Source organism: Drosophila novamexicana, unplaced genomic scaffold (genome assembly GCF_003285875.2).
Source record: "Drosophila novamexicana strain 15010-1031.04,08,12 unplaced genomic scaffold, DnovRS2.1 tig00000009-arrow-pilon, whole genome shotgun sequence".
Classification (NCBI taxonomy): Eukaryota; Metazoa; Arthropoda; class Insecta; order Diptera; family Drosophilidae; genus Drosophila; species Drosophila novamexicana.
Genome location: NW_020824766.1, coordinates 2,637,618 through 2,650,327, shown reverse-complemented (window position 1 = coordinate 2,650,327; position 12,710 = coordinate 2,637,618). Strand labels below are relative to the sequence as shown.

At 37.2% G+C, this 12,710-nt stretch overlaps 2 protein-coding genes across 9 annotated transcripts in view; one reads left to right on the top strand and one right to left on the bottom strand.

The window, feature by feature from the left end:
• Positions 1–12,710, top strand: part of LOC115768157 (adenylate cyclase type 2) — a 36,278-nt gene that overhangs the window by 6,386 nt on the left and 17,182 nt on the right. For 2 of the 6 annotated variants that reach the window (XM_030712655.1, XM_030712663.1), the window contains exon 2: positions 5,320–5,618. In XM_030712655.1, coding sequence (XP_030568515.1) covers positions 5,423–5,618 — 196 coding nt within the window. In that variant the 5' untranslated portion in view covers positions 5,320–5,422. Of the gene's footprint in view, positions 1–4,481; positions 4,498–5,182; positions 5,619–12,710 lie in introns of those variants that run through there. The other 4 variants (XM_030712671.1, XM_030712688.1, XM_030712680.1 and 1 more) reach the window with 3 other exon arrangements.
• Positions 6,425–7,973, bottom strand: LOC115768257. 3 transcript variants are annotated; one of them, XM_030712790.1, is made up of 5 exons: positions 7,791–7,973; positions 7,687–7,722; positions 7,532–7,617; positions 7,312–7,474; positions 6,431–6,635 (listed from the first exon to the last, which is right to left on the bottom strand). In XM_030712790.1, the coding sequence occupies exons 1-5, from the start codon at positions 7,909–7,911 to the stop codon at positions 6,553–6,555; spliced, it is 489 nt and encodes a 162-aa protein (XP_030568650.1). In that variant the 5' UTR covers positions 7,912–7,973; the 3' UTR covers positions 6,431–6,552. The 3 variants fall into 3 exon arrangements, with proteins under 3 accessions (XP_030568667.1, XP_030568650.1, XP_030568659.1); XM_030712799.1 differs by lacking the exon at positions 6,431–6,635 and adding an exon at positions 6,968–7,251 and having other exon boundaries at positions 7,791–7,967; XM_030712807.1 differs by lacking the exon at positions 7,791–7,973 and having other exon boundaries at positions 6,425–6,635; positions 7,532–7,643.

Here is a 12,710-nt window from a genome sequence, read left to right as displayed (position 1 = left end):
CATTATGATTGCATTGTTCTTCAATTAAATGCAATTTATTGCTTCAACCGAAACTAACAACAACTTAAATTAATGCGAGAGTCACGTTTCTGGCTTTCAATCCTCCTCCACACATACGAGCCTCACAATCCTTGCGCGCTGGCGAACGGCTACGTGCCTTGATGGTTGCCGGGCTGCAACAGTGCGAATGCCGAAACCACAGAACCGCCAACCACCAACCACGAACCACCATGGCCAAGCGCGGCCCTAAAATGCGGTTACACTAATGCGCATTTAAGTAGCTCTCTTTGTGTCTGAGTGCGTGCATGTGCATGAGGCTTCCTAATGAATCAGCATTCATGGACGCCCAGCTGCAAACCGACAAAAAACAAAACGAAAAAAAAAGAATCAAAATTTGAAAAAAGAGAGAAACCACAAAGACTAAATCCAAACAAGTCCACAACCATTTACGCCCATGTTCACTTTTGGCAGCGATTTTGGTTTTGAAAACAAAAATTGCCCAGCCATTCGCATGCTGTAAACTCTGAGTGCTTTTTGTCGGAGCGAGCCAACGCTGCGTATACGCAATCCTTTGTTCGACTGTTGAAACTGGAAACTTTCGTTGGCTCGATGGGGAATTCGAGTGCAGGTGCTGGACTCAATCTAATTGCATTAAAACTGCATTGCATCAAGAATGCCCTCTAAAGGCCACAAAGCTCTTTGGCAGGCATTTAATTTAGTTATTAAGTTTGTCAACAAAAGGTTTATACAATTCGCTGTTGGGCAAACATAAGGGTTGCCCATGCACAATATGCTAGAAGCTTTGCTTTGACTGCCGTTTAAGTAAATCAGACAGCAGAACAAACACGACAAATTAACACGTCATAATTAATGCCCTAATAAATAATGTAATGTTAATTAAAATAGCAGAAGATTCCATGTAACCTGCTAATGTTATGAACAGATTGACATTTGTGATGGCTTAGTAGATTTAACAGAGATTTAAATAACATACATGTGGAAGTAACAATAGGCTATTTATTCAATAATCTTGTAATTAACATTTTCAATTTCTAAATGTTAGCCTCATGCTCAAATTAACAGACTCAAGAAATGCTATCCGAAAAATGTTGATTTCTACAGACCTTAAGCATGCACTAAATATTTTACCAAAAAGCTTTATATTTTATATATATAACATATGTGCCACATTTAAGGGGTCGAAACCATAAACGAACAATCATATTTCCCCTGAGAGACGTGAAGAATTGTTGAAATTTGACGGGCATATTTATCTCCAGTAATGTTACAAATTTAACATAACGATTCTGTTCGTCAGCTACTTGAGTGAAGACAGCAGCGCACATGCGAATACATTCAAGCCATTTGCGTGTGTGCTTCAATTGAAATATGACACCATTGCATTCAGGAAACCCCCGAGAGCGATAAAAACTGAAATATCTTACGGCACATGAGACTGTGTACGGTAACAGAGGCAATAAACACGGGCGTAATCATTAATCATGAACGATCAAAGTCAAAGATACAGAAACAGAAACAGAAACAGACAAACTGTAAGTTACACATAGTCCCACACACGCACACACACACACTCAATCATGTGTGTGCGAGTGTTTAGGGAGCAGGCCTCGGGTCGTTGGCTGGGGGCTGCTTTAATCAATTCCAAACAACAAACACTTGGAAAACGGCGCGCAGCGCGAAAAGAATGCAAGGTTATTAAGGCAAATATATTTTGTATGGTTTGTATAAAATGTTTATTGATAGACCGGGGCATGTGAAGCAGCTCGGAAGAGTGGGCAAGTGCAAAGAAAGATAGCAGACTAAAGGCAATATGCGAGAGCATGACAAATGCGTGTGGCAGCCGAAACGGACGAGCTCATACAATTTGCAAAATTTATCAAAATTATCCGCGTAAATTATTTTGATATGTTGAATTTAGTTTCTGTGTGCTGTTGGCTTTTAATTTTATGCTTGCCCGAGTAAATAGATCTTTACAATTGCAATGACAGAAAAAAAAATAACATTGATAATTTTCCATTTAACAAGCGGCATTTGTTGTCCATTTCGTTGCGCTCTGTGCGCCTAATGATAATTTCGATAATAACTCTGATGCAAATTAGTGATAATTGACTAGCATTTCGTTTTTAGTCTGTGTTATTTATTTTCGCTAAGCCTTATCAGAGCGAACTCTACGTAATTTGAAATTTAGATTACGTATACGCAACTTTGTTGACGTCATAAACCTGACCTGGAAATTATTCGAGTTCAAGTTCTAGGTAATCGTATTCATGTCAAACGATTAACTAACTTGATATTGAAATGCAAATATCTAATACAAATATGCAAATTAAACAGTTTAGTTAAAACTTATGAACTAAAACCGAATTCAATTCCGGGGCAAAAACTGAAAAGATTTACTAAACAGCATTTCAAAATTTAAATGCATTAAATTTGTATGTTAATGTGCATTTTTTCTTTTATTTAATTACATTTTAAATATTAACACAGTTTTATTGCCAAGCTTGTCGAAACTGAAAACGCATGCTGGCATGCCAGGCTTTTAAATTTATTTATTTTCATTTCACTCCAGGTGCTTCTCACTTGCACTAACTTAAATAAACTAGCTAAACGCTGTGCTGCTGCTGCCGGCGATTTTGTGGGGTAAACAAAAAAAACTATATATATATATCTATTCATGTATATGGTCAAGAAGAAAACAACAAAACACTCGCTCTGGCGCGCAAAGCCAAGCAAAACGTAACAGAAACGAGATAGAATAGAGAACAGAAAGAGATGGAATAACAATGCTCGACTGTATGCACGTGCATGTGTGTGTGTGTGTGTGTGTGTGTGTGTTTATTTATGAGTAGTTTTTCCAAGTTTTGTTTTTGTTATTGTTTCTTTTCTTCAGTTTTATTTTTTTGTATTAAGTGCAGGTCAAACGCGTGGCCGCCTTTTGCTCGCTTGCTGCTTAAAAATGCGAAAATCTACAAGTGGTTGGCGAACAAAGCGAAAACTATAAAAATAATAATAATAATAATAATAATGCTCAAGTGAAAATGCCATTGAAATTGCTTTAAATTAATCAACTGCAACGATAATAGGACACCGAACAGAATGACTTTTTGATTTTTTATTAAATAAACACTGAAATGCAATTTAAGAGTTTTAAAACGAACTCTTGCATACCTTTATTTGTAAACGCATTCATTGAATGAAGTATATGCAGTTTTGTAAGTGTTCTTGCTGTAGCCTCACTTTATTTGTTCAACACTGGTCACACACTGACTCTGCTTAACATTAATGCTTAACATAACCCTTAACAGACATGGGACCAGCTGCCAGAGTGACCGTGTGTACTTTTGTGAGTGCCAGCCATTGATAATGTGACGTCACTATCACACTACATATTTTCACATCTTTAAATTGCATTTAAAATTAAATATGTTGACATATTTGAAGTGCATAAAGTAGTCGTGGCATAAAATGTTACCATACTGCACTGACAAGTGTATTTCGTGTGCATTGTTTTCATTTGTATAATATGCACATAACTTGTTGAATTGGCATTTTAATGAATTTTCTCTGAAATAACGCATACGCCCCGTTGCACACCATTGTGCCGGGCGCTAAACGATTTGAGGCTAATGGCGTCAATAAATTCTGTTTGATATTTATCACGCACCAATTAAGCAGAACAATCGGCGAATTTGCGCGCTGAATAACTTTGATATTAAATACTGCACGCCAAATTTTTTTAAATTTCTTTAAGTTTCATTTCCGCTGCTGGCACGTGCAGCCTTTAAATGCAGCCTTTGAGTGTATCCAAAGAATGCAACTAGCGTTGGAATAGTCAACAGATAAATTCTCGAAACAAACTTTGGCAAGACGAGGCTCACACGCACATCAAGTTGTAGCATATGGCAAAAGTTTGTATGCATACAAAGAGGATGTGTGTTATTTTATGTTTTCGATTTTTGAATTAGAACTAAACTTGTTTCAGTTTTTAAATATTCCACAGAAGCCTGTCAACATAAGACATCGTAACTGTTGGCTGTTTAAAAAATAAAAGTACACATATTTAAGAGAGATAAGACTTAAATTTGAGCTTGTTTAAGCGTTTCAAGCATTCCTAGACTAGTTGAGGCGATGAAAGAAATGTTTAACATTAAAAGGTAAAATACCTTTCCCGCTTACAGCTTGGCGTGGGGCTCACCTATAAAGGTGTCCCCTTCAACTGACTGTCTTCATTCAACTGTATTAAGGCGAAACTTTTTTAATTGAGGCAAGCAGATTTGTCAAGTGTTGCTCACAGATACACATGGATACGTTTAAGTGTGCAAGTTGAAACAGGGTGAAATGCGTTGACAAAATGTTACAACTGAAACCTGCCAAAGTCTTGTTCGTGTACTCGTTATATTAAATAGAGAAAACAACTTTTTGTTGCGCGCTGAAAGTGTTGGCATTCGCGAAATGTTTTTGATATTTTAACAAAGTGTAAGTGTTGCACGGAACACGCCTTGTTGGTATAACATTTGATATATTTAATGTAACAAAAATGTTTCTAGACCCTAGGCACAAAGTACAAAATTAAAGAACAACTTAAACTTAATATGTAAGCTGTACGCAGCTGATATGCAAACATTTTCCCGGGCCAAGTAATTTTCTTTTAGTTTTGGCTATCATTTTCCTTTACAGAAAACTTAAATTGTGTACTGTTTGTTTTTATGTAAAACAAAATAAATTTATATATATTACTTACCAGCTGTACTTTCCCAAAAAGTGCAGACTTTTATATAAGCACATCACTGAAATTAAAAGAAGTAGAAAGCTGATATGATTAAATTAGTATGCGTAACTTAGAGTAAGAGGTTGAGGTTGAGAAAATAAATCCAAAAGATCGCCAAAAATAAGTAAAAACCTATAGTCATAGTATGAAGACTTGCAAGTGCTATTCGAATTCGTGAGAATCGCATAGAAGGACAACATTTAACATTTCGTTTGTTTTAACAGTTTTTTTATAGAGATTGATGTATGAGGTTGAGGTTAAGAAAAGAAATGTAATAGATCGACAAAAAAAGTTGTAGCTTATAACCATAGTATGAAGACCTTTAAGTACTATTTGAATTCATGAGAATCGCATAGAAGGACAGCATTTAACATTTCGTTTATTTTAACAGTTTTATGTAGAGATTGATGTATGCACTACTATATAATTCAAGAGCTTGAAACAACTTAAACACTTAATTGCTTGTCATTAACCGAAAGGAAACTCATTTTCATGTATTTTGCTTTTCCTCTCGCTCAATTTCCTTTCAGCGGGTGGCAACAAGTGCAGCCTGCCGCCTGCACCGGGCAGGCAATTTCATCGCGCAGCTGGCGGCTGTGAGTTTTCGTTTTGGTGTTGGCTTTCCTCTTTGCCATGGTAAGCCACAATGCGAAAATTGTGAAAACGGAAAATGGCACGAACGCATCCATTATTGTAACAGCCGGCAGAAATGCAACGCAACCAATGAAGACAACGACGACGACGACGACGACGACGACGACGGCGATGATGGCAACAACATTGTCGGCTTCCCTGGCCGACTTGAGCGATCAGGAAAATGGGACGACGGGTAAGTGCGAAATTATTCCAATGATTCACGCGCTCACGCCTCCGGCTCATCCATGGCAACAAGCCAACGAGAGGCAAAAGTAGAAGCTGGTTTAAATCAAATTAGTTTTCTAAAGGCTGCCCCTTCTTTATTTAAGCAATATTTTCGCTCTGCTTTCCAACTAAGGCAGCGAGATTGTTAAAAGATTCTGTTTACAAATTTAAGGAAATAAATATTGACAAGAGACTTAAAAAAATTGATTTAGGTATACAAAGTATTAATATAAGCCTGTGTTTTACATTACTTTTAAACTAGTTTCCGAACCGTTTTTGTGTAAATATCCTAATCAACCGCAGCTGAGCTACTTCCAAATAAAATCAAGTAATTCCTTGAACTTGTCTTTTAAAAAAACAGCTCGCAACCTTAGAATTTTGAACCCTGTCCTTTCTTTAAGTTGGCTTGGTTCGGCATTAAATTGAGTTACGCGTTGGTCGTGGTTTATCCAGCCGCGGGCTGATGTAACCCCGAAGCCAGTTAATTTGGGCTTGTCACGATAGCTTCGGCCCACGCCCATGTTGTGCGCGATACTCTGGAAACTTCTTTGACTTGTCGCAGTTGTTTTATATTAATTAAATTACGATTCATTGTGGCAGGGCTAAGATAATTAGAATACTCTTCAGTTCTACAAGGCCTACGCTGTCTAGCTGAAGTTCAATTATTACTAAGCATAATTATGGCAAAACTTTCACTTTGATTTGTTATTAACAAGCTTTTTATTTGTGCCAAAGATATTTTAAAGTTCAAGTTTAATTCAACTATGAATTTGGGTATTTTTAAATCCTCCAGAAAGTTGGGCAGAACTTTAGGCTGACCAAATGGCAACCTGTTGTCCGTTGTTTGCCAAAAAAAGAAAAGAAGTAAATATTGATTGAAGCATGAGGACGGGCTCAAAGTTTTATGAATGAACAAGCGACAAGGCCTTCGGTTGCCCTGAGCCCTGTTTATTGATTGAAATTTGGTATTCCTTAAATAGGCAACCTATGCAAAAAGAGAGAAAAAAAAAATACAGGGAGAAGTTATAACTGTTCCTGGCGAGGGCGAAGTTATCGGATTTGTCGTGTTTGTGACATTTTTTTTGGCAACTCGCCTAATCGAAAATTTTGACAAAGTTCTCGCTTAAAGTTCTTAAATTTGTCAGTTTATTAACCAAAGTTAATTGGGCTCGAGTGCAAATTCCCAGAGTATCAATCCAATGGAAAAGGCAGCAAATATTTTAAATTTTAAACAAAAACCCACACAAAAAAAGGCAAAGCATTTTGGGCTAATGAAATACTCAAGACAGTCTATTAATTTGCTTTTCGACATTGGACAAGTCAATTGGGTATTATAGAAAAAATAAACAAAAAGTCAAAGCTTGTTTATTGATTTACAATTTGTGGCCTTAAAAATAAGGAATGCCGAAAGAAAGACTCTGAAAACTGTATTCATGTCTCGACATGATTATTCTCATATTAATTTGGAGTTCAAGTTGAAAGTATTGCGCTTTTTGAATAAATCCCTTTATAAACTTGATAAACTAAAGTTTAGCTACGCCTCAGTTCCAAGTTATATTTATAATAGGAGAGCGCTATATACAGAAAGTATGCCGTTGATACTGGAATTGTTTATAAGGTTTGTAGTTAATTATTTAACAAGCAACTAAATGCATACTTACCGAAACTAAAGGCCACATACATCCAATAGGCAATCAAATGCATTTTACTTTCATTCACAATCATATTGGAGCCCATTGTGGTAGAAACTATGCTAAACGCAAGTACATAGAGAAACAGGCTGCCAGCAAGTATTACATATAAGAGTACTAAAGCAGTTATGGGCTTAAAATACAAATTAAGTTAGTTAATGTTATTAAGTTCTTCCAGTTGTATGCTTACCGCCAGTGTGTAAATGAACAACATAATGCCGGCGATTATCATTAGGAATTCTGGCACCAGCTGAAGCATAACATTTAGATCGTTTACTTGAAACAAAGTACAACATTTAAATCTAAAACAAAAATTAGCAGTTTTTTATATGCTTTAAATACTACCTGGAAATAGATATTTAATTCGGGCCACTTTATAGTCTACAAATGGAGAAGAAGAAATATTGCTTTGATGGCAATGAAATGCAAATAAGGCAAATAACTTTTACCAGTAAGGATCAAGATAATGAAGTCTATGTTCAGGACAGAGCAAAAAATGGAAAAAAGTGAAATCCCAATGCAGCCCGAGCGTAATGACAAGCAATAGCAGCAGCTTTTCGCATAGCACATCTTTTCGATTCTAATGTAAAAAAAAAAACTTAATTAAAGAAATACAAAAATAATAATAATATTCGATTTGAAAGTAAATGCTAAGCTGAGCTGGTAAATGAAATGAAATGACCAATCAATTGACTCGAACTCAATTCAATCAATAAACTATCATATGCCCATTTCTGTTATTAACGAGCACATTCTAAGCATATATGCTTATAACCAAGTTATCTGTCACCCTGTCTGTGGAGTGTGATTATATTGTTGACTCAATTTTCATTTTAATTCCATTAGCATAAAGATGGGCGCACACACACATGCACACACACGCACACGATGCTAATGAGGCTATAATATAAATTGCTTAAATTGCAAATAATGCAAAAAGTTAAGCTGAAAGAAGATGTTGCGCATACGCCACGTATACGCTTAGGATTCGTGCAGCTATTAACAGCAATTTGCCTAAATTGTATATCAACAGCTGAGCAAGCAATAAAACATATAGACATGTGTGTGTGCGAGTGTGTGTGCGTGTGTGTGTTGATGAAGTATATAAATTATGCATACGCCATGGTTAACACAAACGAAGAAAATTTGCAGACATAATAAAATAAGGATAATATGTTAGCCGGAAACAGACTTTTCAAGCTTTACTCTGAAAGACGAGTTCATTTATTTTGATGAACTTTAAGGCGCGCACTCAATGCTTTAATCAACTTTACGGCTTTGTCCAGCTCAGCTTTGGTATAGCTTAAACAAAACTGTGTCTTAAACATCTTGAATGGCATGGAAATTGCGACTTAATCTTGAACGGTTGAGCAGGCTGGTCCCCTTGGCTGCCCCCCTTGGGGCAACAACTTGGTCCTCAAGTTGCCTGCCAGAGCCGCAAGTTCAACAAAGTTGCAGCAACCGCTTGCACTTTGTCTCCAGGACTTGAGCAGGACTTGGCCGGCATCATCCTTACTTTCTTTATTGTTTTAATTGAAGGCAGCCGCTGCGTCTTCGTTTGTCTTGGTGGTTTTACAAATTATGAGTGCAATCAATTGGCAAACAGTTGATTACGTCTGCTCTAATAATTTGTGAAAATTCCAAATTTTCCCTTTCAGTACAAACTTGTGCAAGCTGTTTAAACATGATAAGCAAGGATATTTAGTACTTTTCTATAATGCATTTCTAGCTTAGCTAGAAGCTACCCTTTCTCATTATATATGAATATACTGTCGGAATATTAGCAAATAGATTTCAGGCTCATTCTTCTCACTTAATTAGAGCAAGAGCAGTGCATATGTCAGCTCTTGTGATTGATTGCAGTATCAATTAATTCGCCATCAATGGTCCAGCATCAAGTGTGTGTTGACGAGCCCTTAAAAATACAGAAAAAAAAACACTAAGCGACCATATAAATAATAGCGAAAAAATAAAATCATTGGCCACACATTCTCAGGGCCTCGCTGGCAGGGAGTAACACAGGAGCAGGAGCTCATCTATCATAATCGAGTGGATGCCTGTACAGTTTGCACTCCACACACACACGCAGCTCACATCTAACGTATTTATGGCATCTTAATTGAATTTCAATTTTCAATTTCGCCTTTTAATTGAATTCAATGAAAAAGTGTCGATGAAACGGTATTCACTGCTTTGTGTGCACATCCCTCCACGTTGCCACAAGCCCCCGATCCGTCCGGCTCTATGCTCCGGCTCCGTTGATGCCTACGCTGTTGTTGTTATTGCTGTTTATTCAGCTGTTGCTGCTTCTGGGATCGTCACCAGGGGAGACGCGTTGTCGATGGCGCCAACGATGCGACAAGCCACCCGGCACCAGCACCAGCACCCGGCCCCAGCTCCCGGCCTCGTCTGGTATTTGCAGCCGAAGCTCCCCCTTTAGCTGGCGAATCCATTGGGCCCGCAATTGGCTTGGTCTGATTGCGCTTAAATATACGTTTTCACAGGGCTTGGCTTGTGATTGACTGCCAAGTTGTAAATTGATTGGCCAGCAAAAATATGGGCTAGCCGAGATAAACAAACCATTTGGCCAGCATAATGTGCAAATGTCAGAAATTGAGCTCTATTAGATAATTGTCGGTGACTTTTAGCGTCGTTTAAATTGGACACAAAGAAATACGTCAAATATCAAAGAAAATTAAATTATTATTATTATTATTAAGATGAACTATATCACATTCATATTATAAATAGCACTATAATTAATTACAACAAAGGAGCGCTAGCGTCCAGGCCTTCAGCTAAAAAAAAAATTGTACAAATTGACAAATATATTTTTTTTAATTTTTAAGTTAATTTATAAGATATTAAAGCTTAGTTTTAGGACTTAGCAAGGTATAAAAACTAACTTGGCCAACAGTTTGCAGCTGAAATAACTGAAATGTAAAATGAGCATTCAATTTGTATCTGTTGCTGCCTCTGCATATATCTGACACCGGCTCTGACACTGGCTCTAGCTCTGGCTCTGGCTCATTATGCGGTGTCATGCGCTATGTGGCAATCGTTGTCAATGTCGATTACCACCCAGATCTCTCGTTTGCATTCATCATGCATGGCTGTGTATATTCTGGCTTGGCACATATTAGATTTATGCCACTCAGCAGTGGAAATGTCAGACAATATGAACGGATTTGCATGCCGGGGTTACACATGGGCCACACACACCCACACACACCCACACACACCCACACACACTTAAATCTACATCTATAAACATGAACGGGTATTAGGCGACATTGCCCAAAGATAAAACGAGCTGGGAAAAGAAGTAGAAGAAAAAAAAGTAGCATATATATATATATGTAAATTGCTTTGACAGTGGAAATGCGGCCTCATCCATTGTTGGGATTTCTTTTTATTACTAAAATATGCATATTACTTACAATTTGACGATGCTATGATTCGTACTTAAGTGCGTACTAGGCGTGCCTTTTGATCGCGGCTCTAGGAAAGTATTGTCGTAATGCTCATAAATCGCATTTGTCTGGCAAATCGTTGGCTGCTCGCGTCAAATTCAATTTGCATGTCACTGAGATTATTATTTGCTTCATATTAAATACACATTTGCGACAAATGGCACATCGTTTGCCCGGTGGGCTTAACTCTGCTATTCCATCGATTTCGATAAAGAAGTAAATAAACTGCAGCTGTTGTCTATCTTAAGTCTTAGATGACCATTTTCAATGCTCTCAAAAGTGTCTGCCTTGTGGCATTGAGTCAGGAAAATACATGCTGAGTAACAGACAAGTGCATCTAAATAAATTGGGCTTTAAAAGAACAGGCTGAGTGCAAGTACGTAGTCTGTATAGACGACCCGAAAATAAAAACATGTTGGAAGTGCTCGAGTAGAAAAAAACCTGAACTTTTTTCTACTTTTACTTACCTCACAGTCATATCAAGAATTCAGTCTCAATGAAAACAAAATGAACTCAAATTGCAAATTGAAATTCTATTTTTGTGTCTGTATGTGTGAATGTGTGCACATGTATGCGGACATTGTTGCGCTTTGCGCTTTCCTTCAATAACTTCTATGTTTCTGAACAGATCCTGATGAAATTTTCAGCAGTTGATCTTATTGTGCTATGGAATATTCGTATATACTCAAAAAGACAGCATTAAGGCTTTAATTGATTTGTTTTTTTCATTTATAGATATGAGGAGCAGGGCTGGGTATGATGCTATCTATAAAATGAATGATACTTGTATACCATGCCAATTTGGGTGACTTAAGCTTTTAAAATCTAAGATATTTGTTAAAAACGAGGCAAGTTAACGATGATCGAAAACCAACTTGTATTTAGCGAACACTAGTAGGACCTAAATTCACAATTTCAAGTCACTCTCTTATAGATTCTGATATCAACGTGTTTATATAGACGGTGTTTATATTGACTCGACTATTGATGCTGACCAAGAATATATATACTTTCTGGGGTCGATATTGCCTCCTTTTGGCTATTGCATACATTTGCACAAAAACGTTACCCTTTACCCATTTTTAATGGGGTATTCAGGGTATACAAAAATCGAGGTTCTATCGTCAGCCAACTCCGCAATCGATTTCAGGTTTGATGCTTAAACTCATTGGGAATTTGAACGATTAACAGCAAAGCGAGCAATATCACAATATTACTGCATTCGAATGGTCAGTTTTTGGGCTAGTTGAATAAATTGATATTCATAATCAAATTTATTACAATAAAATTAATTGTCGATTAAGAGTGTAACTCAGCTTAAACTTTTGCTTAACTTAACTTAAGCTACATACTATTGATTTTCTTAAAGCCAACTTACGCTTGTGAAAACTAAAAACGAGTCAAAATAGATACCTGAGGCTTCCCAAGGACAGATTCCAAAGGCTGGCTGAACTATTTTCCGTTTGTAATATTGAAAAGCTAAGCGTTTCGCACTCAAATGGCTGATTGACTGACATGCTGGGGCTCTGAATGAAGGTAACAAATACGGCACGACTAAACGAAAAGAAATTGGAAAAAGTGCGTGGCACTGGTGACAATTTCAATGGCGGGCTGTTGGGTGGGGCTGGGCTTTTGTCTTAGGTGGCCATTATTTAGGGAGCACACGCACAACAATAAATAAACGGGAAGGCCATCTTTGTGTAGTAAAAAACATTGCAAAATAGTCGCACATTGTGTGCAAGAGAAACAAGCTAAATACGTGCCCAGGGTTTCGGCATTCTTGTGCTTTCCTCCTGCACAGTGGTTGAATGAGGCAAAAAAAGGTGTTTAAATGGAGTCGGAAAAGAAAAGCACTGAGTTCCTTAAGCTTAAATTATATAGAGCATATGTAGGATA

What these genes read in the sequence shown, in the direction of transcription:
- LOC115768257 (XM_030712790.1), bottom strand. Translation starts at nt 7,911, where the DNA reads ATGTGCTATGCGAAAAGCTGCTGCTATTGCTTGTCATTACGCTCGGGC. An exon ending in AATTAAATATCTATTTCCAG is followed by an intron (nt 7,618 to 7,686) that starts GTAGTATTTAAA and finishes CTTTGTTTCAAG; the next exon opens with TAAACGATCTAAATGTTATG. An exon ending in TGTTCATTTACACACTGGCG is followed by an intron (nt 7,475 to 7,531) that starts GTAAGCATACAA and finishes TTGTATTTTAAG; the next exon opens with CCCATAACTGCTTTAGTACT.